General features: G+C 42.8%; 1 protein-coding gene across 2 annotated transcripts; it reads right to left on the reverse strand.

The window, feature by feature from the left end:
* Positions 1 to 748: 748 nt before the first annotated feature.
* Positions 749 to 25,484, reverse strand: LOC142749880 (uncharacterized). Of its 2 annotated transcripts, none has more exons than XM_075858430.1 (8): positions 25,306 to 25,484; positions 20,983 to 21,255; positions 16,533 to 16,691; positions 15,513 to 15,869; positions 15,221 to 15,310; positions 9,792 to 9,835; positions 7,507 to 7,603; positions 749 to 1,503 (listed from the first exon to the last, which is right to left on the reverse strand). In XM_075858430.1, exons 1-8 carry the CDS (start codon positions 25,372 to 25,374, stop codon positions 1,495 to 1,497), a joined length of 1,098 nt encoding a protein of 365 aa, XP_075714545.1. In that variant the 5' UTR covers positions 25,375 to 25,484; the 3' UTR covers positions 749 to 1,494. The 2 variants fall into 2 exon arrangements, with proteins under 2 accessions (XP_075714545.1, XP_075714544.1); XM_075858429.1 differs by having other exon boundaries at positions 7,507 to 7,609.
* Positions 25,485 to 25,692: the final 208 nt, after the last annotated feature.

Genomic DNA, 25,692 nt, shown 5'->3' on the forward strand with positions numbered 1-25,692 from the left:
CACAGGAGGTAGAGGTGGACGTAAGATCATCTCCAATCCAGGGCGGCTCTAGCTCTTTCCATGCACAACCAATTCCTTTCCTTTCGTGCCTCCTCATTTATCACACCCCCAACCCTGTGTTTATGTGCCCGTGTATTATCTAACAGTGTAATCCCCTAGGGTCATTTGCCTCTCCTGCTGACCACATCACCTCCCGACAGGTGGTTTATCTCTCTTACGCCAACGTACCCATTAGCTCGTGTGCTCTTTTCCGGCTTCAATACTCGCGATGAAAATGTCTCTTTTTCTGGAACCATAGCATAACCACCATTTTGTCACCATATTTGAAAAATTTCAACAAAATGATGCTGTTTTGCCACGGTTCCACGCAAAAAAAAACACGACATTTTTACCGCCATGTGTGAACTGTGACTGGAATGGGATCTGTGCAAAATCCACCTGACTGCTTCACATTCAACCCGTTAGTGACCACCCATAGGTGTTTTTACAGCGCTGCTTCAGAATAAACCAGCGCCGCTGGGAGGAGGATAAGCTCGCTGCTCTCAGCTACCGGAGGGCTTGGAACAGACCTGCTCTGGCGGGCAGGATTGAAATCCACATCCTGCCCGTTAGATGCGGCCAATAGCGACCGCCGCATTGAAGTCGTTTTAGAGGGGAGTCCGAGTGTAGTTTTACAGCTTTTGAACAGGACAATGCAAAAACGTTAAAAAAAAATGTACAAATGTAAGAAGGTATACACAGGCTCAAAAACATTGTAACAAATTATATTCATCATGGAACAAAACAGATAAAACAATTACAACAAAGAATTTAAAGGCTGCGTCTAAAATAACAATAATAATATTAAAAAATGAAGCCTCTCTGCAAATATAGTCTTGTGTCTGCAGCTCCCAGTCTGACCTGTGTCTCCCCTACTTTATGTACTTTTCTAAGTACAGGACAGATGGAAAATGACGCAGGATTACACTCCATGGGTTTATTTGTAGTCTATTACCAGGGCGACACGGGTCTACATAGAAGCTGTAGACACAGAACAGTAGATTATTTTTAGCAAATATTTTTATTTATTTATATTTTTTAAGATCCATTGCAGCCATAAAAATAAAAGTTTGCAAAGATATACATACCCTTTCAAAAAGTCTATACATTTCATGAAACTATTGCAGAGTTGTTAGTATGGGAACTGCATAAAAACCAGTGGTAGGAAACGGGTAACCCACATCTTGCATTTCCAAATGTTAACGTTATTCCAGATACAATTTCTTCAGGTGGATCCGGTTTGTTTTTCCATTTCTTCCACCAAATGACCCTGCAACCACTAGGTGTCTAGTGGGATGAATGACAAGGATGCTGCATCTCAAAGAAAAAAATGTGCGTACAGGTTGTCCATTTGCGTAGAAAATACGTATTTTCCAAACTCCCATGTGGCGAGTGCCAATGCAATTTTCTTGCTTTGGATGCCACATAGCTGCTACAAGGTTTCTTTTAGTCATTTTACAACATCTGAAAAAGAGAAGGAGCATAGTGAGGTTTCCGGTGTTTCACGACGCCCAGTGAATATATCACATTTATTATTTTTTCATTTTATCCTTTAACTAAAAAAAAAATATTTTCGATGTGTGAGACAAGGAAGCTGGAAATAGAATGTTGTCACGCAATTCAAACATTAGATACTCAGATCCAGCACTCCCATGAGGCCAGCACGACAGTTCTGATTACTAAAATCACTTTGAATAATAAAAAATAAAAAAAGCACACAATGGCGCAACATAGGGCTTCATCTCACGATAAATAGAAAAGGCAGGAAAGTGAGATGTGTACACCCACCTTGCGGCGTCATGCTGGGGGATGACAACCTGCTAGTCAAAAAGATGTATATAATCCAAGTGCTAGTTCGGAAGACTGCTAGCAACAGGTCTTTCTGGGTGAAGAGCTTGTCCCAGACAGAGAATAAGCGGTATCGAATGCGGAGATTTTACAAAGGCGAAGTTCCCTTGGCGGTATTAAGGATGATCCTCTGGAATCATGCAAATTGTAACCTTTTATTAATATCGTAACATGCAATGCGTTTCAAAGCCGGACCGGCTCCTTCATCAGGCAGTTTTATTAACCCCTTAATGACATCCAACGTAGTAGTACGTTGTTGCCGTTAAGGGCTTAACGCAACACAACGTACTAATACACTGTGTTGCTGATGCAGGCTTGGAAGCGGACACCCTGGGGCAAGGCCAGGACCGAAGCTAGTCTCCAATCCAGCCGATTAACCCCTTAGATGCAGCGCTCAAAGTGAGTGCTGCATCTATGGCGTTTCCTAGCAGATCGGAACCCCGCAATGCAAATCGCAGGGTTCCGATGGCAGTTCTGGCAGACCGGAGGCCTAACAATGGCCTTCTGTCTGCAAAGTACGGAAGCCTGCCAGGTTCCACCCAGAGTCGGGGCCTAAAAGGCTTCTGGCCACAAAAGAAAGATGGCACAGGCTTAGGAGTTGAGCCTGCGACATGTATCTTACAGCTGACAGTGTGCTGTAACGGCAGGGAACAGAGCCAGCTCCGGTCCCTGCCATTAACCCTTTAAGATGCAGTGATCAAATGCGATCGCGGCATCTTAGTGGTTTGTAGCGATTGGCATCGACACAATGTGATTGGGAGGTTGTCAATCGTTACTATGGCAACAGGAGGCCTAACAATGGCCTCCTGGTCTGCCCCATACAATAGCCTATTAGGCCACGTCCAGAGATGGGACCTAATAGGCTTGCTGTCAGTGAGTGACTGACAGCTGTAATGCATATGCATTGCACCTTGTGGGTAGTGCAATGCAATAGAGTAAAGTTTAGAGGTGCAGGCCCTAAGTGGGACAAAAAAATAAAAAATTAGAAAAAAGTTAATATAAAAGTTGAATAAAAAGAAGTGTAAAAATCAAAGTTTCAAGTTAATAAAAACAAACTGCCTTTTTTCCTATAATAAGACTTTTATTATAGGAAAAAAATGAAACCGTTAAAAAATAAAAGTACGCATATTTCATATCGCTGCGTCCGTAACGACCCACACTATAAAGTTATTTTTCCCACATGGTCTCCACTCCTCCCAGAACATGGAATAAAATGTGATCAAAAAGTCGCATGTACCAATAAAAACTACAACGGGTCCCGCAAAAAAAATAAAAAAAAATCCTTACACAGCTTTTTTCACAGAAAAATAAAAAAAAGTTATGCCTCTCAGAATATAGTAACAAAAAACAAAAAAAAAAAAAAGGGATATTGTGCAAACACTGCAAAACCTAAAAAAAATATATACATTTGTTATTGCCGTAATCTTATCGACCCGCAGCATAAAGTAAAATTGTCGTTTATAGCCCACGATGAACACTGTAAAAAAAAATAAAAAAAAAAAGAATTGCTTGCCAAAAAATGGAACAACAAGTGATCAAAAAATTGTGTGTACCCCAAAATGGTACCAATGAAAATTACAGATTGTCCCGCAACAAAGCCCTCACACTGCTCCGCACAGATTACATATGACCCCACATTATACCAGCAAGACCCAAACAGAACTATTCCCAAGCAAAATCTGCGCTCCAAAAGCAAAGTGTCGCTCCCTCCCTTCTGGGCCCTACAGTGTGCCCAAACAGCAGTTTACATCCACATATATGGCATTGCCATACCCGGGAGAACCCGCTTAACAGTTTATGAGGTATTTGTCTTCGGTGGTACAAACTGGGCACGACATTGTGCACAAAAATGGCATATCGGTGGAAAATTTCAATTTTCACTTTGCACCATCCGCTGTGCATTAATTTCTAATGAAAAAACACCTGTGGGGTCAAAATGCTCACTAAAAAGGGGTGTAGTTTCCAAAATAGGGGTCACTACTTGGGGGTTTGTATTACTATTTGACCTCAGAGCCTCTGCATTTGTGGGCCAATGCTGTGAAAATCACCAAAATAGACCTCAAATTCGCATGTTGCTCTTCACTTCTGAGCCCTGTCATATGTCCAGGCTAATGATAAATGCCTTGAGGGGTGACGTTTCCAAAATGGGATCACTTCTTGGGGGCTTCCACTATACTCTGGTATCTCGGTTTTTGGGCACCATGTCGCATTTACAAATCCTAAGCCAGCAAAATCTGCATGCCAAATAGTGCTCCTGCATTTCTGATCCCTGCCGTGTGTCCAAACCGCAGTTTATGACCACATATGGGGTATTGCCGTAATCAGAAGAAAATGCTTTTCAAATGTTGGGGGTGCTTTTTCTCCTTTATGTCTTGTAAAATTGAAAATTTCCATTTTGTCAGAAAAATGACATTTTTAATTTTACAGTATAATTTCAACAAAAAGCCTGTGGGGTGAAAATGCTCACTATACCACTTGATAAATTCCCTTAGGGGGTGTAGTATCCCAAATAGGGTCACTTTTGGGGGGTTTCCACTAATTTGGTCCGGTAGAGGTTTTGTAAATGTGACATGGCAACCATAAAGCATTCCAGCAAAATCTGCATGCCAAGTAGCGCTCCTGCCTTTCTGAAGCCTGTCATGTATACAAACAGCAGTTGAATACCATATATGGGGTATTGCCGTACTCGGGAGAGATTGCTTTACAAATGTTGGGGTGCTTTTTCTCCTGTAACTCTAGTAGAAATTAAAATGTCAACATTTTAGTGGGAAAAAAACGTTGATATTCATTTTCACGGCCTAATTCCACAAAAACCTGTGGGGTCTAAATGCGCACTATACCCGTCGATAAATTCCTTGGGGGCTTTAGTTTCCAAAATGAGGTCACATTTGGGGGGTTTCCACTGTTTTGGTCCCTCAGGGGCTTTGCAAATGTGACATGGGTGCCGAAAACCATTCCAGCAAAACTTGAGCTACGAAAGCCAAACGGTGCTTCTTCCCTTCTGAGCCCTGCCGTGTGCCCAAACAACAATTACCACATGTGGGGTATTATCACTCGGGAGAAATTGCTTTTCAAATGTCGGGGTGCTTTTTCTTTGTAAAAAAATGTCCACGTTTTATCAGAAAAAAAAAGTAATTTTCAATTTCACAGCATAATTCCACTAAATTCAGCAAAAAAAACAAAAACAGTGGGGTCAAAAAGCTCACTATACCGCTCGATAGATTCCTTCAGGGGTGTAGTTTCCCAAATGGGGTCACTTTTGGGTGGTTTCCACTGATTTGGTTTCGCAGGGGCTTTGCAAATGTGACATGGCGCCGCAAACCATTCCAACAAAATTTGAGCTCCAAAAGCCAAATGGTGCTCCTTCCTATCTAAGCCCTGTCAAGGGTACGAACAGCAATTTATTGCCACATATGGGTGTATTGACATGCTCAGAAGAGTTCACGTTACAAATTTTGGGGTGCTTTTTTCTCCTTTATTGTCAAAATGGAAAAATCTGAGCTAAAATTAAATTTTATTAGAAAAAAAAAACATACATTTTCATAGCCTAATTCCACTAAATTCAGCAAAAAATCTGTGGTGTCAAAATGCTCGCTATACCCCTCGAAAAATTCCTACAGGGGTGTAGTGTCCCAAATGGGGTCACTTTTGGGTGGTTTCCACTGATTTGGTCAAGCAGGGGCGTTGCAAATGCGACACGGCACTCGGAAAACATTCCAGCAAAACTTGAGCTCCAAAAGCCAAATGGCGCTTCTTCCTTTCTGAGCCCTGCCGTGGGTCCAAACAGCAGTTTATCACCTCATATGGGGTATTGCCGTAATCGGGAGAAATACCTTTTCAAATGTTGGGGTGGTTTTTCTCCTTTATGCCTTGTAAATATTGAAGATTTCTACATTTTATTGGTGGGAAAAAATTCGATTTTCGTTTTTACATCCAAATTCCACTAAATTCAGCAAAAAATCTGTGGAATAAAAATGCTCACTATACCCCTTGATAAATTCATTGAGGGGTGTATTTTGCCAAATGTGTCTTTTTGGGGGGTGGTTTCCACTGTTTTGGCACCACAAGACCTCTTCAAACCTGACATGGTGCCTAAAATATATTCTAATAAAATGGAGGCCCCAAAATCCAATAGGTACTCCTTTGCTCCTGAGGCTGGTGTTTCAGTTCGGTAGCACACTAGTGCCACATGTTGGATATAAAACCTGCAGAATCTGGGCAATAAATATGGAGTTGCGTTTCTCTGGTAAAAACTTCTGTTACAGAAAAAAAATTACAGATTTTCTGCAAAAAAAAAATCAAATTTGTAAATTTCACCTCCACTTTGCTTTAATTCCTGTGAAACACCAAAAGGGTTAAGGAACTAACTAAATGCTGTTTTGTATTCTTTGAGGGGTGCAGTTTTTAAAATGGGGTGTTTTATAGGGGGATTCTAATATATAAGGCCCTCAAAGCAACTTCAGAACTGAACTGGTCCCTGAAAAAATAGCCTTTTGAAATTTTCTTGAAAATGTGGGAAATTGCTGCTAAACTTGTAAGCCTAGGAACATCCTGGAAAAATAAAAGAATGTTCAAAAAACGATGCCAATCTAAAGTAGACATGTGGGGGATGTTAACTAGTAACTATTTTGTGTGGTATTACTATCTGTTTTACAAGTAGATACATTTAAATTTAGAAAAGTGCTAATTTTTGCAAATTTTCTCTACATTTTTGTATTTTTCACAAACACTAAATGTATCGACCAAATTGTACCACTAACTTAAAGTAAAATGTGTCTCGAGAAAACAATCTCAGAATCGCTTGAAAAAATAAAAGCATTCCAAAGTTATTATCACATAAAGTGACATATCAGATTTGAAAAAAAATGGCCTGGTCCATTAGCCGAAAACACTGTCCGCAAGGGGTTAATAAAACTTAAAAAATCCAATGAAAAAACAAAACAATATTCTTTCCCTGCAGGGAGAGGAGATGCTAAATCATGGTCGTGAAGACAAGTGTGGATCACTGGTGGGAGGCCAGAAGAGGGGAGGGGGCCATGTGAGAGGGAGATATACTCACCTAGTTTGGCCCACTTCACGTCAATTTCCCTGTAGAAACACCAGGGTCACCCATTCAGGGTGTCTCACCCTGTCGTGAGAAAACACTTTGGGGGGGGGGGGGGGTGGTGAGCAGATAATCATTAGGTGATTAGAGCTAGGCTGCTCTGTTTCCCCTTGTGTTCAGGGAGGAGGGGGTAACAATGTGATAAAATCGACACTGTTCCCCCTCACAGTGCAACAGAGAAATAAAGTTGTCCCTGTTTTCCAAAGGAAAAAAATACTAAAACTAAAATAATAAAGCAGGATAGACCTTCCTAAAAAATGGAGGTCTGCTTCCTACGGACACAATGCCAAACCTGGGCAGTTCAGTGTCTACAAAAGGGTTTAGTCTGTGTAGTAGGATCTAACACTTTTGGCTTCGTGTCCACCTTCTAGTGGCAGCAGCATATACCCATGGTCTTCGGTGTCCCCCCCAATGACACAATTGAAAAATATGGACTTAATGCTGCTAATATACTCGTGTGTTAGACAATTCAAGCTTCATCCACAATATAAAAGTTTGTCAGATCCCTTACTTACTCGCTTTGGTGCTACCGGCTTCAAATACTGTAAATGTTTTTCTAAAGGCTTTATTCCCTGTAGTCTCATTGAACGGCGCAGGGCCTCACCTGGTGGCCTCAGTCGTGTAAAAGAAAAAAAAAAATTATAATTAACATTTGAAAGGGGCCACATTTACCAGCCAACCAATAAAGATCCAATCCCATGGTGGCATGAGCCATAATCCCACCAGACAACAGAAACTCAGCAGTAATGTAGGTCACCTAACCGGCGTCTAACTAGGAAAGAGCTTTACAATGCACCAGCTTCAGCTAAATAATTAGGAGCAACCAGATTTCCATTAAAGATGTATTCCCCATGAAATAACAATTCTGGAGCATCTTCTTAGGACTCCGCATTGTGCCATTCACATTGTTAATTGGGTTTGTCCCTACACACAACGATACTGTCTAATCAGGGCTGATGTGTAGGGACAAGGAGAATAGTAACGCAAAGTTGTCATTTTTTCATAAATTTCCAGACGGAGCGGCACAATCTTAGGCCTCATGCACACGACCGTATTTTTTCCCACCCGTAAATACTGGCGTAAATACGGGTCAGGTGTAACACGTATTCGACCCGTTTTGCACCAGTATTTACGAACCCGTGCCCGTAAATATGGGTCCGGTGTCACCCGTATTCCACCCGTATTTACGGGCACGTTTTTGGCGGCAAAATAGCACTGCACTAATTGGCAGCCCCTTCTCTCTATCAGTGCAGGATAGAGAGGAGGGACAGCCCTTTCTGTAATAAAAGTTAAAGAAATTCATACTTACCCGGCCGTTGTCTTGGTGACGCGTCCCTCTCTTCACATCCAGCCCTGGATGACGCGGCAGTCCATGTGACCGCTGCAGCCTGTGATTGACCTGTTATTGGCTGCAGCGGTCACATGGCCTGAAACGTCATCCAGGATGTCGAGAGGGACGCGTCACCAAGGCAACGGGCGGGAGACCGGACTGGAGGAAGCAGGAAGTTCTTGGTAAGTATGAACGTCTTATTTTTATTTTTTACAGGTTTATTCTGATCGGTAGTCACTGTCCAGGGTGCTGAAAGAGTTACTGCCGATCAGTTAACTCTTTCAGCTCCCTGGACAGTGACTATTTACTGACGTCGCTTAGCAACGCTGCCGTAATGACGGGTGCACACATGTAGCCACCCGTCATTACGAGAGCTCCATAGACTTCTATGGACTGTCCGTGACGTTATTACGGCCTGAAATAGGACATGTTCTATCTTTTTCAACGGCACGGGCACCTTCCCGTGAGAAAACGGGAAGGCACCCGTCGCCAATAGAAGTCTATGAGCCCGTTATTACGGGTCGTAATTACGACCCGTAATAACGGGAGTTTTTACAGTCGTGTGCATGAGGCCTAAGAGATGCTCCAGAATTGTTATTTGATCAGAATACAAGTATCTGCTAAACAGACATGTCAGGCAGGAGGGGTGACTGGTTCTCTTTAAAGTCATTCTGTCATCACTTTATAAAAAGCTATAAGATGCTCTTTATAAAGTGATTTAGGACTTGCCGTGTATGCCTTGTGATTACGACACCTCCCGGAGTGATTGGCCAATAGGCACCATTCTTATATATGGCATGCGCTTATGAACGGCAAGAATACCAGTTGAATCACCTTACATAGAGCATATTAAAGATCTGTCTGTCTATCTGGTAAGATCATTAAACTTTTATGTATTTTTTTTATTTAAAAACAGATCACTTACAAAAAAACATGATCTCATTATCCAATACACCTCAACCCAACCCACAACCTCCATGCCAGAGCGAAGGAATAAAAACAAAACCCCCTCCTTAATTCATTATTTAGTATTCAGAGTCGGCCTCTTAGATATAGCCTCTCCAAGCATGTCCAACCAGGATGACCAGATTTGAACATTTCCACTTTGGGTATATCACATTTGACATTTCTAGACCCAATAATCTCCATCTCCTCCACTAGTATACATTCTCTAATCCCAACCTTCATTACGTCACAAATTTTCAATAATGTTCCAATTTGGAATATGACCAGAACATACGGACTATTCCAGCTCTCGGTCATTACACCTAGGGCAGCGGGACATGCTTTTACCCATCTCAGCAGTGTAATATAACCTATTAGAAAACATTCAGATATTCTGCCATTATTAGAGTGAAACGGATTTAACCATTTTCAGAATACTATCCCAGAAAGCCAGTGTAATATCCCTTTCCCACTTCATCCTACTCTTAGAACTATTTTACAGTCTTGCTTAAGCATTAACTTTACCTTTTGACCCACGGCCTACGTGCTTGATTAAGAGTTGATGCAACCTGTAAAACAGTATAATAAATCTGTGATAAAATCATACTAACCATCTACCATACAGAACATGCTCAGAAAATACACTTCAGCTGACAGTTTCTTGTCTGTAGCATGTAGAGAGCTAAACACGGCCATAGACAATATATGGCAGGTCTGCAGCGCTCGTTCTACATCCAACAAGATTCACAGAATGCCAAAAGAACACGTCCCCCAGTAAAGTGCTTGTGAGGGGTCTCAGAAGTTTTGTAATGATTAGTATAGGTCATTTTTAAGTGTAAAAAAAGGGTATAATTATTGGGGCGTCTACATCCGTATGTTGACATTTTTGTTTTACATTAATATTACATTTTCTCCATGTAAAATTACCACTATGATGTCTCAGAAGTTACAGCACCCTTAGGCCGGATTCACACAAGCGTGTGCGTTTTGCGCGCGCAAAAGGCACTTGACAGCTCCGTGTGGCAGCATCATATGATGCGCGGCTGCGTGCTTTTCGCGCAGCCGCCATCATTATCACACTGTTTGGATGTTTGTAAACAGAAAAGCACATGGTGCTTTTCTGTTTTCATTCATCCTTTTCACTGCTGTTGCGCGAATCACACGCGGCCCACGGAAGTGCTTCCGTGTGCCAATGCGTGATTTTGCGCGAAATACGCACAAAGAACGGACATGTCGTGAGTTTTTCGCAGCGGACTCACGTTGCGTAAAACTCACGGAACCGTCTGAACGGCCCCATAGACTAATATACACTACCGTTCAAAAGTTTGGGGACACCCAGACAACTTTGTGTTTTACATGAAAACTCACACTTATATTTATCAAATGAGTTGCAAAATGACTAGAAAATATAGTCAAGACATTGACAAGGTTAGAAATAATGATTTTTATGTGAAATAATAATTTTCTCCTTCAAACTTTGCTTTCGTCTTGGAATGCTCCATTTGCAGCAATTACAGCATTGCAAGACCTTTGGCATTCTAGCTGTTAATTTGCTGAGGTAATCGGGAGAAATTTCACCCCATGCTTCCAGAAGCCCCTCCCACAAGTTGGATTGGCTTGATGGGCACTTCTTGCGTACCATACGGTCAAGCTGCTCCCACAACAGCTCTATGGGGTTGAGATCTGGTGACTGCGCTGGCCACTCCATTACAGATAGAATACCAGCTGCCTGCTTCTTCCCTAAATAGTTCTTGCATAATTTGGAGGTGTGCTTTGGGTCATTGTCCTGTTGTAGGATGAAATTGGCTCCAATCAAGCGCTGTCCACAGGGTATGGCATGGCGTTGCAAAATGGAGTGATAGCCTTCCTTATTCAAAATCCCTTTTACCTTGTACAAATCTCCCACTTTACCAGCACCAAAGCAACCCCAGACCATCACATTACCTCCACCATGCTTGACAGATGGCGTCAGGCACTCTTCCAGCATCTTTTCAGTTGTTCTGCATCTCACAAATGTTCTTCTGTGTGATCCAAACACCTCAAACTTCGATTCGTCTGTCCATAACACTTTTTTCCAATCTTCCTCTGTCCAATGTCTGTGTGCTTTTGCCCATATTAATCTTTTCCTTTTATTAGCCAGTCTCAGATATGGCTTTTTCTTTGCCACTCTGCCCTGAAGGCCAGCATCCCGGAGTCGCCTCTTCACTGTAGACGTTGACACTGGTGTTTTGCGGGTACTATTTAATGAAGCTGCCAGTTGAGGACCTGTGAGGCGTCTATTTCTCAAACTAGAGACTCTAATGTACTTGTCTTGTTGCTCAGTTGTGCAGCGGGGCCTCCCACTTCTCTTTCTACTCTGGTTAGAGCCTGTTTGTGCTGTCCTCTGAAGGGAGTAGTACACACCGTTGTAGGAAAGCTTCAGTTTCTTGGCATGGAATAGCCTTCATTTCTAAGAACAAGAATAGACTGTCGAGTTTCACATGAAAGTTCTCTTTTTCTAGCCATTTGGAGAGTTTAATCAAACCCACAAATGTAATGCTCCAGATTCTCAACTAGCTCAAAGGAAGGTCAGTTTTATAGCTCCTCTAAACAGCAAAACGGTTTACAGCGGTGCTAACATAATTGCACAAGGGTTTCCAACTGTTTTCTAATCATCCATTAGCCTTCTAACACAGTTAGCAAACACAATGTACCATTAGAACACTGGAGTGATGGTTGCTGGAAATACACCTTTGTAGATATTGCATTAAAAAACAGACGTTTGCAGCTAGAATAGTCATTTAGCACATTAACAATGTATAGAGTGTATTTCTGATTAATTTCATGTTATCTTCATTGAAAAAAAATTGTGCTTTTCTTTCAAAAATAAGGAAATTTCTAAGTGACCCTAAACTTTTGATCGGTAGTGTAGGTCCGTGTGACGCGCGTGAAAATCTGAATAAGCCCTTAGACTGAGAAATTAAAGTGAAAAGAGAGACCCAGAGGCAGACAGGCAAAGAGACAGAGAGAGAGAGAGAGAGCGAGAGCGAGAGCGACAGAGAGCGAGAGCGAGAGCGACAGAGAGCGAGAGCGACAGAGAGCGAGAGCGACAGAGAGCGAGAGACAGAGAGACAGAGACAGAGAGACAGAGAGACAGAGAGAGAGACAGAGAGAGAGACAGAGAGAGAGACAGAGAGAGAGACAGAGAGAGAGACAGAGAGAGAGACAGAGACAGAGAGAGAGAGAGACAGAGAGAGAGAGAGACAGAGACAGAGAGAGAGAGAGACAGAGAGAGAGAGAGAGAGACCGACAGAGAGAGAGAGAGAGACCGACAGACAGAGACAGACAGACAGAAAGAGACAGACAGACAGAAAGAGACAGACAGACAGAAAGAGACAGACAGACAGAAAGAGACAGACAGACAGAAAGAGACAGACAGACAGAAAGAGACAGACAGACAGAAAGAGACAGACAGACAGAAAGAGAGACAGACAGAAAGAGAGACAGACAGAAAGAGAGACAGACAGAAAGAGAGACAGACAGAAAGAGAGACAGACAGAAAGAGAGACAGACAGAAAGAGAGACAGACAGAAAGAGAGACAGACAGAAAGAGAGACAGACAGAAAGAGAGACAGACAGAAAGAGAGACAGACAGAAAGAGAGACAGACAGAAAGAGAGACAGACAGAAAGAGAGACAGACAGAAAGAGAGACAGACAGAAAGAGAGACAGACAGAAAGAGAGACAGACAGACAGAAAGAGAGACAGACAGACAGAAAGAGAGACAGACAGAGACCGAGAGAGACAGAGACAGAGAGACACAGACACAGGGTCTGGCTGCCAGGGATTCCGCTCCTGCAGCGGCGCTATCTACGGGGGATGGGGGGAAGTTTGCTATCTTCGGGCAGAGGGGGGGGGTGCTATCTACAAGACCGGAGTCCCCGGCCGAAGATCTTGCAATGCTCTGGCCGGGGATTCCATTGTTGAAAGCCCTAACTTCACTGTCCCTTATAGGGACAATGCTGTAAGGGCCTTCCTTGGGCTCAGTGCTCAAAGTAGTCCTTAGCCATGATCAGTTTTTACCGCCCGTCACAAGGATGGTTTCCTGAAAAACAAACGGTAAAACCTGATCCATTGACTTCTATGGGAGCCGTCTGGCCGTGAAAACGGCCAGATATAGGACGTGTCCTATTTTTTACGGCCAATATTCATAGGCCGTCAAAAAAACGGCCATGTGAATACACCCATAGAACTTCATAGTTCTGAAAACGGCCGTCTGACGGCCGTTACAAAAACAGCCATCGTACGGCCGTTTTTCACTATCATGTGTATTTAGCCTAAGCGAAAAGGGTTCTCCTCCCGCACAGCCTATAACCCCTCCTGCAGATACTAAAGATAACCAAGCAGTAGGAGCAAACAGGAAAAGCCAACAGAAGGTAAATCGTAAATCTAGAACAAAACGCTTGATTGCACAGAACTAAGATGGAAGGAAAGGGTTCTTGAAATGCGACGATGGAAAAAACTAATTGACTGCGTCTCCAAGGGGTTAAAGTCACTAAGCTCTTCAGTGAGACCCATACTACTTCTACCAATGATTGTCTATGGAGATTACATGGCTGTGTGCTTGATTTTATGCATTTGTTTGCAATGGGTGTGGCTAAAACTCATGAACTCGATAATTAGGAGGGGTGTCCAAAAACTTTTGGCCATGTAGGGGGGCTGGACAATTAATCGAAAAAAAACTAAACCGAAATTCAGCCCAATTAACAGTCGTCATCTTGCGCAAATCGGGTTCTCCGATTCTTTTTTCCCAGTTTCAACTGTATCTGTCCTCCATCCGTAAGGTCCCTGCTCTACCAAACACTAAATATTAATTCAATGGTGTAGCATGCAAATAGGGGGCGTGGTATGAAAAAGGGGTGTGGTCTAAATAATTGCTCATTAATCGTAATCGAGTTTGCATGTTCAATTAATCGTGCTTTTGATTTAGGTTATATTCGCCCAGCCTTACCATGTAGTGTAGCTACATTGATTTCAGCGATAATTACAAGCTATGCAAAAGAAAAAAAAATTCTACCTTCACCCTATCAGGCTGGGTATTTAAAAAAATGCATGTGTGTTACAGATGAGTTTTTCTTTCCAGCATTTCAAACCCGCAACAAAAATACACAATGTGAACCCAGCCTTATGTTCTGATCATGATGATTCCTATAGTCGCATCTTCAGATTCAGGATAGCAACCACATGATTGCACATTAAACTCCTGACATTCCTATTGTGACAGAAGATCAGAGTTCATACCATTTAGGCCTGGTTTACACGAGCGTGCGCGCTCTGCGCACGCAAAAAACACGGCGTTTTGCGCGCGCAAAAGGCACTTAACAGCTCCGTGTATCATCAGCGTATGATGCGCGGCTGCGTGATTTTCGCGCAGCCGCCATTATGACACTCCGTTTGGATGTTTGTAAACAGAAAAGCACGTGGTGCTTTTCTGTTTACATTCAGAGCTTGACAGCTGTTGCCCGAATCAGACTGTTCGCACGGAAGTGCTTCCGTGCGGTGTGCGTGATTTTCACGCACCCATTGACTTCAATGGGTGCGTGATGCGCGAACAGCGCACAAATTTAGGACATGTCGTGAGTTTTTTTCAGACTGTCTGCATGCCCCCATAGACTTATATAGGTCCGTACGACAGACGTGAAAAGCACGCGCATCGCACGGACGTATATCACGCTCGTGTAAACGAGGCCTTAGGCTGTATGCATACCCAAAAAATGAAGGAGCCCTTCTCCTTCCAATGTCCAGTCTCATCATTATGCAATGACTCCAAATGAAGCAGCAGCTAAATCTAAATAGCAAAGCAGCTTTTACAAAGTTATTCAGTGAAGTAGTGCCACGTTCATCTCTTTACAGTCCCCACTGTTCAGAAAACAATGACATTGATCGCTACTATATTTCACACAAAACACAACTTACCCCAAACAATTTCAGGGACTTTAGAAATTTTGCATTCTGTTTTATGTTCTTACGTCTTTCAAGTTCATATGCAGAGAGATTTTCAAGATCCTGTAAAGACAATACGTGGCGAGTTCAACAAGTTTTTCTTCATTTTTTTTACTTTAACCCTTTTTTAATTTTTAAATTTCGCTTTCTATTTTATTTATTGCCATTTATTGGTGGGGTGAATATGTACGACAAATGGACACTTGCATTCAACTTTGCAATAAAAATGAATATCCTGAGCACAGAAATAATTAAAAAGCTGTACCTGCTCATCAAATTGGTCGCTATCGGAGTCATAAATGGACTGCTCTTCCTGATCTTCAGGTTGCACAGTGAAGGCAGAGTGATCAGGCTGTACATGATCATGGTGATGCTCACTGTTAGTTTCATCTTTGGCCTGCCTATTCAGATGATTTTTTGGTTCTATATTCAACCGAGTAAGATGAACTACTGGTTGCTTCAAACACACTGACTCAAGTGATGCACAAGCTTTGTTCCCTGGGTCACCCTCCTGCTGATCACCCTTCCTTGTAAAGTCTGTTTTAGGAGGGAGAAGTACATTATGTGGAAGAGTCAACAGAGCCATCCGGTTACGAGCCTTGCTGAAAGTTGGTGAAGGTACCTGTTAATGGCAGAAAATGAAAATGCCTCATGAAGTTTATTTTTAGTTTAAAACCATCAAAGTGGCACAACATACAGTGATCAGGAATATCATATAGCAGTGACCATTAAAAAAATATATTCCAGACAAAACAAACATTGCCTACAAAACCAAACGGACCTTCTTTAATTTGTCGGTTACACCATTTTAGTTTTTATACTGGCAAGTCATGCTATTAAAGTTGTGTATCCAGCTCTGTGTGCCATGTCTACGACTAGATTATTCCTATAGATATTCTAGCGGTATACTCGGTGTACATAACATTTAGTGTATCCCCCATTCTGGCTCAGACTCCTCCCTGCTACCTTGTCACGCATGTTGGGTCAGCCAATCATTATGTAGTATAGGTGAAGTGCTTGTTACAGAATGTATTACCGACACAATTACCCAGACCTCCCCAGCCAAACTTTGCATCCACGTCTTGGAGGATGGTCCTGGCAGTACGGGTTGGAAGGTGGAAAGTTTTCATGTTTTTTTTCTATTTTTAATGCTAAGAAAGATTAAATATCTGAAATTTCGCAAAAGAAAAACCCATACTGTTATTTGAACGTTGTAGTCTAAAGCAGAATTGTAACTCAAAATCTAGTAACAATGAAACTTATAATCATGTCTGAAAAGCCATACCTGATCAGAGTATCGCTCACGGTGCGATTTACTGAAGCGATTTTCTTTGAAATCAAGCCATCCCTCTAAGCGAGGTAATTTGACCACAGGCAGCTTCCCCCTACAGATTACTTCAATTGATGTGCAGGAATTGTTCACAAGCGGGCCTTCCAGGAACACCTTTGTGGCAAAAAACAGGATTTTTTTTTAAAAAGTGCATGTCATGTGTTTTCACATGTGCATATTTGTTGCATTTTTTTTATCATCTGTATTTCTGCAGCATTACACAAAACTGCAAATAAATGGTTAATCCAGAACAAATATGGAAGAAAAACTGACAACTTATAACAAAAATACGGAACAAAAAATGATACAATATGAAAACAAATTGCAAAAATAACTATTTGTATTGCACATCCGTATTTGATCTATATTTTTATTCCCAAGTGTGAAGGAAGCACTTAGGCTGCGTTCACACAGACGTAATGCAGGTCCACAGAAGTCAAACATCGGATTGGATCCCAGCATATATAAAACAGGAGTTTTTAGGTACTCACTGTAAAATCCTTTTCTTGTGGAGTTCATTGGGGGACAGACCGTGGGTATATGCTATTGCCACTAGGAGGCTTGAAACTATGAAATCAAAAAGTGACTCCTCCTACAGGATTCTCCCTGCCCACAGACACAGAGATATTCAGTCTGTCCGCAAGTAGAAGCAGATACAAGGTAAATTAAGCATGTCAAACGAGAGGGGATTTCCTCAAAATGATCAAACAAAAAAACCTTAAAGGGTAACTAAACGTTCAACAAACTTCTGACTAGGGATGTCACGATATCAGAATTTGGACTTCGATACCGATACTTCGTTTAGTATTGCGATTTCGATACCAATTCGATACTTTGCCAACAATAATAAAAAAAAATAAAAAAAGTTCTTCCATTTTCTGATATGTGCGAGGTGCGATGATGAATTTAACCTCCACGTGCCTCACATTAATAGCAATTAACCCCATCATGTTTCTCAGTCATAATGGGTTAATGTGTAAGGTACATGATGGGGTTAATTACTATTAATGTGAGGCACATGGAGGTTAAATTCATAATCGCACCTCGCGCCTCACAATAAGTGATAGAAAGCAGTTTTTATTTAATTTTTTTACAGCGTACACATAAATGATGCAAAAAATTGTTGTGCAGGTTATTACGGCCGCGAGAATTAATTTAATGTTTATTGTAAAAAAGACGTATGTGTATTTTTTTTAATTTAACATTACTTTATGTTTTTACTTTATTTTTTAAACTTTAATGTACTGGCATAGATCTATATTACAGTACATGCCTAAGTATGCCCTAACAGGAAATATGGTAGGACAGCCCTGGGGTCCTTTGTCAGTGGACCCTGGGCTGTCTGCCCATATATGGTATGTCCCTCAATCGTGTCACAGGAATTCCCTGTGATGCAATCCAAGGGGCATCCCCCTTCTCATTTTCCCCTGAATGCTGCAGTCCGCTGTGATCGTAGCATTCACGGGAATAGCGGTGGAGATGAGGTTTCCCTGATCATTATAGAGCGGGGCTGCGTAATACAGTCATTTCCCCGCTCCTGACAGGAAGTGCGAGCGCGGTCAGCAAGAGGTGATGCAGCCGGCGCTGCACTAATGAGCGGCGGTTCAGGCATTGAGGACAGAACATGGGGGTGTTTTGTAGTCCGCCCACCATGTTCTGTCTTCAGTGCCGCCGCTCGGCAGCATCGCATCATCCTGACCCCGCTTGTTATCAGGACTCGGGAGCGGGGCAATGACCAAATTATACAGCCGCAGCCCCGCTCTCATACATTCATGTGTTACAATACTTAGCTGTGCAGTCGCACAGCTAAGTATCGAAATACATGAAATAACGGTATCGAACCGTTTGGGGATGCACAGTATCGAAACAGTATCGAAGTTTCGATGCATCGTGCATCCCTACTTCTGACAGGCCATAGTGACATGGTACTTTCTTTATCCCGCAGCACTCCATGTTTCAAGGGTGCGTGAGTAGGCTTCCACGCCAACATATAAAAAATGGGAACTGTTAAATGATATTTTATTTCACCTATAGCGAAAAGTAGTAATCCAAAATAGGTTTAACGTTTCGGTCTATACATTCGACCTTCTTCAGACACGGATTACGTCCGTGGATAAGGATGTGTAGCGCTTGCAACCTCAGTCGCTGTTCGGTAATGGCGCTGGTGGCAGGAATTTGGCTAGGAGGCCAGCAGGAATCACATAAGGAAGTAGACTGACCACACAAAGTTAGTATTGCACTTTAAGCAGGCATAATAAATGGCAAAGGTTGCATGGTGTGAGGAGTCCCTTTTAGTGTCAGACATGGCAGAAGAGAGGGTTACTTAACTTTACACTGAAGCAAGAAATAGAAAACAATCACTCACACTGCGTAGGAAGGAGTACGCCTATTCAGGGAGTAATGGTTGCTTCACTTAGCGCTGCTAGAAGTGTACTAAGAACTAGCACAGTAAGTAAAGAGTATGTTCCCTTTGGAAAGTAACTCAGTGCGCCTGTAGACTAGGGAACCTGTAGAGGAATAGAAGCAGCAAAGGCTGATCCCTACCCGCTTCCAAGATGTCAGAAGTCCTCCTGAGGTAAGAAGCAGCAGATGTGTTCAGGAGGTCGTGTCCCCAGCAGGGTCCGTCCAAATGGAAAAGAGCAGAGGGGAACGCTGAAGCCCCAATTGGATGCTGTAGCTGATGTGAGTAGACCTACCAATCAGGAGATTCACATGATTCCCCATGAGCAGATAGGCCAAGAAGCGCTATTGGTACATACGATAGAGAAGGCCTCCCCCCCAGCCTGTGCAGTGAATCACAAAATGGTGCTGGCCATACAGAAAAGATTAGCGCTGCCACCCAAAAGTGGCAGGGAGCGCAGAGAGAGCTAAGGGAAAGCCCCACAGAATAGGCTGGTCCAGAGGACCGCCACAGTGCACAAGCAGTGGCCCAGTTTGGAGGGGGGGGGGGGGGTTTCACCCGACTCTCCATCTCCAATGTACTGCCCAGCAGAAGCAACCCCTCAGTGTTTACTGAGGGGACACTGGTGGGAGAAGTGTTAAGAGATGCTCCTTAGGATGGTGGTTGACAGGAGTTGGCGCTCTTGTCCCACTTGTCTTCATAGGAAGGTTGGACAACAGTCCATTAGCATATGACACTGTGCCCGCCGAAGTGTCTGCCTGCTACGACACTAAACTAAGACCGAATAGCACAGTGTTTGTGGGCAGGGGGTATCCTGTAGGAGCAGTCACTTTTATTTTATAGTGTCAAGCCTCCTAGTAGCAACAGCATATATACCCAGGGTCTGCCCCCCAATGTAATGAACAAGAACTTTTTAGGAGAGGGTCACAAGGGAAGAACAACAAGAAGTTCTGTGTATGATTTGCATTGGTAATTAAAAAGTACACTTCTATGCTAAAATATTTTGCCAAATACCTAAAATGAGAGCTTAAATAAGTTGGATATACCATGTCCCCAAAAAACATTAAAGCCTGACTGCAATTTGCCTCCAAGTTATTATGTGAGGCCTCTTTATTTGTGGAAACCTTTTCTTGAGTTTCAGGCTGTATATTCAAGTGAAACAGTCTAACTGCAGGAGCCCCCAAACACACTCAGGTGAGTGCAAACTTTGCTCTATATAGTATCTTGCCGCTGGAGATGATTTTTTTTGTAACATTTATATTAGCTAAGCATCCATTGTGAGCAAGAAGAGATGTAGACAATCTGCTATGGAATGAGCAGTCATCTGGTTTATGTTCCTGCTTAGAGAACAAAATCAATCACAAAAGTGTCACTTTAAATGGCCACTAACTTTTCAACAATAAAGTTTCACAGGATACGCCACAAATGTCTGATAGGTCTGGGACCCACACCTATACCGAGAAGTAAGCTCACCTGACCCCCATTCCGCCCAGTGAGGCGGCTGCTGGCCGCACATTTCAGACAGGGACTAGTGGAGAGGGGGCGCCGCGCTCCTCGACTGTTTCCGTAACACCCATAGACCAGAATGGAGAGAGCCACGATAATGCACAGACCTCTCTCCACTAGTACCCTCTTAAAGCCTGCAGGCGCCTCACCAACCGACACAGGGGTGAGATGACCTCCGTTCTTGACAGACGCGGGTCTTGTAGATGTGCCGTAAATGCCTAAGTCGGGAATAACAAGTTAGTACTTACCTCTTGCTCATGATCTCTAGTAAACCATTTTACCAGAAAATGACTGGTAAGCTAGCTATATTTAATAATTTGGTGCTTCAATCCCCCATAGACATAGTCAGGACAGCATGAATATGAAACACCGACTAGATAAAAGCTAAGACTTGTTAAAAGCAGCATAGAAGTGGTTTTGTAAAGAGAGATAAAGCTGTCTTATGGCATCAATGACTAATTCCCAAAGCCCAGCAAAGAAAAGTGAAGTTCACACAACCTGTCTGCCCTGGTCAGAGTGTTGTCCACAGTCAGGTTTCTTCACGTTCTGCTTATTTTGATGGTCACGTTTTGACAAGTTAGTTAGGTGCACTATAGGAACTGTGATGACACACTCTGACACTAGTGATGTGCACTTTTTCTTGACGGTGGAGCCTTCCTGACTGCGATCCTTCTCCAAGAATCTTTTCTCCCGAAGAGTCATCTTATTAGGAGGGGATAAAGAATTGTGTGCAGAATCAGGTTTGGTTATCTTGTCACGAGTGAAGAGATCCTGTCAAAATAGTAAACAGTATAATGCAAGTTGACTATAGGTTATTCATATAGGCAGTCTGGAAATCTACATCTAGTTTACATCAGCATGGGCAAGGAGCTCAGAAATGCAGACATCATGAGTATCAGCCTAACATTTACTAGTACAGCAAGTGACATACCCTGATCTCTAGCACAGTAAGAGGCACAGCTATGTACACACAATATCCTCTTTTTAGCAGGTCTTTGCTGAAATGCAACTGTTGCTTTGTGCTATATGTAGACAGATGCAGTCCACAGGAGTGCAGGGTGCTGCATGCAACTCAAAGTATTCCTCTGGACTGAAGCTGCAGCTCAATCAGTAAGTTCGGAAAGTCACGATACTCAAACTCTCCACGTAGCCCCAGCCTACAATTTTGTTCTTTGTGGCCCCGAGACATCTCTGGCACCCCTATATTTGGGGACTCCTCTCTGTTCAGAGAGGAAGAGATATGGTGGAGAGGTGACCATGTATGAATGCAGCTCTCTCCATTGTAGCTTATGGAAGTCATTGGAGATGACGGTTTATGTGTGCCCATCTTGACACTTCCTCTGGAGTGTGAAACGAGGCAGCGGGTACACCCAATTCTTACAATAAGTTAGACCCAGAGGCGGAACCCTAACCTATCTTGGACATTTATGGCATATACGGACCTTGAAAGTTGTACAATCTGACAATGTGGCCCTCAAATCAAAAAGGTTGTGCACCCTGCTGTAGGCTATAAGAACCGATTACGCCACATAAAAAAACTATTTCTAGTGGATTAAAATTAAAGTGAGTTTGTCATCCATTTTAGAGGCACAATCAATGTTATATTACAATATACTTTCAATGGAGCTTTCAGTTTATTTACCGTATTTTTCGGACTGACCGCCTCCTTACTTAACCCCTTCCCGGCCCATGATGTGCCGGCACTTCATGGAGCGGGTATGGGATGATGTTTAGAACGGAGCGGGCTAACACGCTGAGCCCGCTCCATACACTGCAGGTGTCAGCTGTGTTTTACAGCTGACACGCAGCTCTAACGGCCAGGAACAGCGATCGTGCTGTTCCCAGCTGTTTAGTTAAATGCCGCAGTCAATAGCGACCGCAGCATTTATAGGGGTTTTTCCATGAAGGACATTTATATCATATCCACAGGATGTGTCATAAACGTTAGATAGATGCGGCTCCCACTTCTGGGACCCGCACCTATCTCTAGAACCCCCTAAACCCTGTTCAATGTTACTCGGCTCCGCTGCCTCCAGGCCACTTCCTGGTTAGGTGGTCAGGAGTTACGGAAACAGTCAAGTGCTCGCTGAGCTACGCCGATTCCGTAACTCCCATAGAAGTGAATGGGAGTTACGGAAACAGCGTAGCACAGCCAGTTACGCTGTTTCTGTAACTCATCCATGTATTGCAGTGTATTGTACCAGCAATCTAACGATCGCTGGTTCAAGTCCCCTAGGGGAACTAATAAAATGTGTAAAAAAGTTAATCATTTTCAAGAGCGTAAAAAAATATTGAAGTTAAAAAAAACAAAAAACTTTTCCCATTTTTCCCCAATTGGTATCGCTGCGTCCGTAAAAGTCCTAACTGTTACAAAATAGCATTATTAAATAAATAAATGTAAAGCCCCAGAATATGTTTTTTTGGTCACCTTAGCGCTAAAAAAAATGAAATAGAAAGTGCTAAAAAAATCATATGTACCAAAAAATGGTGTCAAAAACTACAGCTCATAAAAAATAAGCCCTCACACCGCTCGACTCGATGAAAAAAATATATAGAAGGTATGGCTCTCAGAATGTGGGGAAACAGAACAATTATTTTTTCTCTTTGTAAAAGTAGTAAAATTAAATTTTTTCCTATTTTCTGTTGTCTAAAACCTGGGTGCTTCTTAGGCCCCATGCACACGAACGGGCTTTTGCAACCGCAATTCCCCCGAAAATCCATGGGAGAATTGCAGCCCCATTCATTTCTATGGGGCCATGCACACGACCGTAGTTTTTACGGTCTGTGCATGGCCCGGGAGCCCGCACCGCAGAAAGAACTGTCATGTCTTATTGCGGCCGTCTTCTGCGGTCTGGGCTCTTTGAAAATAATGGCCGCGGCCATGTGCATTGGCCGCAATTTGCGGGTGGCTTGCGGCTGACTGTCCGCTGCCGGCCGACCCGAAAATCACGGGCGTGCAAATCGCTATGGTCGTGTGAATGAGGCCTTATAGTCAGGTGCGTCTTAAAATCCGAAAAATATGGTATGCATATTTTTAGTGTCCCTTTTTTTACGACGTTCATTGTGCAGGTTAAAAGGGGCTCTGTCACCACATTATAAGTGCCCTATTTTGTACATGATGTGATCGGCTCTGTAATGTAGATTACAGCAGTGGTCTTTATTTAGAAAAACAATCATTTTTGACTGAGTTATGACCTATATTAGCTTGATGCTAATGAGTTTCTTAATACCCAAGTGGGCGTTGTACAGAGGAGTGTATGACGCTGACCAATCAGCGTCATACACTTCTCTCCATTCATTTACACAGCACATAACAATATAGCTATTTCGCTATGTGCAGCCACATAAACACACCATAACGCTACTCATGTGTCATGACAATGAATATACATTACCTCCATCCAGGACGGGATGTGTATTCAGACTCCTAACCACTTCTGTAGCGTCTGTGGGATTTAGAGCACAGCACAGCGAGATCTTGCTGTGAATGACAGCTTACAGCGTAATCTCGCGAGACTACGCCTGCTATGCTGTAAATCACAGACGCTACAGAAGTGGTCAGGATTCTGAATACACATCACGTCCTGGCTGGAGGTGATGTCTATTCATTGTCAGGACACTTGAGTAACGTTATAGTGTGTGTATGTGGCTGCACATAGCGATCTATCTATATCGCTATGTGCTGTGTAAATGAATGGAGAGAAGTGTATGACGCTGATTGGTCACTGATTGGTCAGCGTCATACACTCCTCTGTACAACGCCCACTTGGTCATATAGTAAAACACGCCCTGTTGTCCATTGAGAAACTCATTAGCATAAAGCTAATATAGGTCATAACTCCGTCAAAAATGATTGTTTTTCTAAATAAAAAAAACACTGCTGTAATCTACATTACAGCGCCGATCATATTATGTAGAAGATAGGCCACTTATAATGTGGTGACAGAGCCTCTTTAAATAATGATATAGTGTAATAGTTTGGACTTTTACGCATGCCACGGTTACATTTTAGTATCTATGGTTGGGAATGGGGACCCTCCGACTATTGCATAATTGAATTTTATCTGGCCATTGGAGTAGTGCGGTCTCACCTACTATATTTTTGTGGAGGACCAAAGGAGACTGGTTGAATAGGGAGGAGTCTCAAACTCTGCAACCGACTAAGATAGGAAAAGGTCCAATTCGGGAGAGGAACCTCTAAACCCCTGGGTAAATGGAGGATATAAGCGGTCTGCGGGTGGATGAGGGAGAAGACCTTGTGTGGCGGAACCCTTGTTCTCTAGATTCGGACATATTTACGCTAAAAGGAAAACAGCCCAATGAGTATAGATTGTCCCAGTCCCTCAACATATTGGACATAGTGCCAAAAATGAAAATTACACTCTTACAGGGGAAATGCTCTTTAAGGGAGTTTCTAGGGATAAAAACATTTTACTCATCGTTCTCGTCACATCGGTTTACGTGTCCGCGTAATGACGTGTCGTCTAAAGGGGCGTCCTGAGCACTAGTCACATCTCGCTGTTGTGATGTCAATAAACAGTACTACGCCGACCTATAATTGAGCACCCACAAGTGTAACCTGAATTTTATTTTATTTTTACATTTTATTCTTCTACAATGGGAATAAAAATACGTCTAAGCAGAGTGCAGTATAGGACACCATAGGAAGAAGCAGTTTTACGTTCGAGGGAAGGAGTGGGCTTTTTGTATGTCGGGTGACACGGCTGATGTAAGACTGAATACGTCACGTTGCACGAACTGTCTCCGTCTAATACATGGATCATACATGGCGCTACAATGCAGGGTACGTGGGTCACTCACCTGTGGTACTGGAGGCCCTTTTTTAGTCGTTTTGATGTGTTTTATTGACCAGCTGCGGGCAAACATCATGTCACCGCCAATTCACCGATACACACAAAAATAGCTCCGGACGTAGACACATCTACACTCTCCCGCCTAATTGCGTAATGAATTCCGTGAAACGGAAGTGACGTTTTGCCAGGAAGAAACCAAGCAGTGATCATTCTTCCACTACAGGGGCGGAGCTTAGCCGGAAGTAGCGGTTTTTATGCAATGTTCGCGGGATTCATTTATCAAAGACGATGCAAGGTCAAAGTGGAGTGGTTACCCATGGCAACCAGATTTCAACACTCTTAGAAAAATTCTAGAGGCAACTTCTCCACCTATTCTTGCACTAGTTTTGATAAT

Source organism: Rhinoderma darwinii, chromosome 3, assembly GCF_050947455.1.
Source record: "Rhinoderma darwinii isolate aRhiDar2 chromosome 3, aRhiDar2.hap1, whole genome shotgun sequence".
In the NCBI taxonomy this organism is placed as follows: Eukaryota; Metazoa; Chordata; class Amphibia; order Anura; family Rhinodermatidae; genus Rhinoderma; species Rhinoderma darwinii.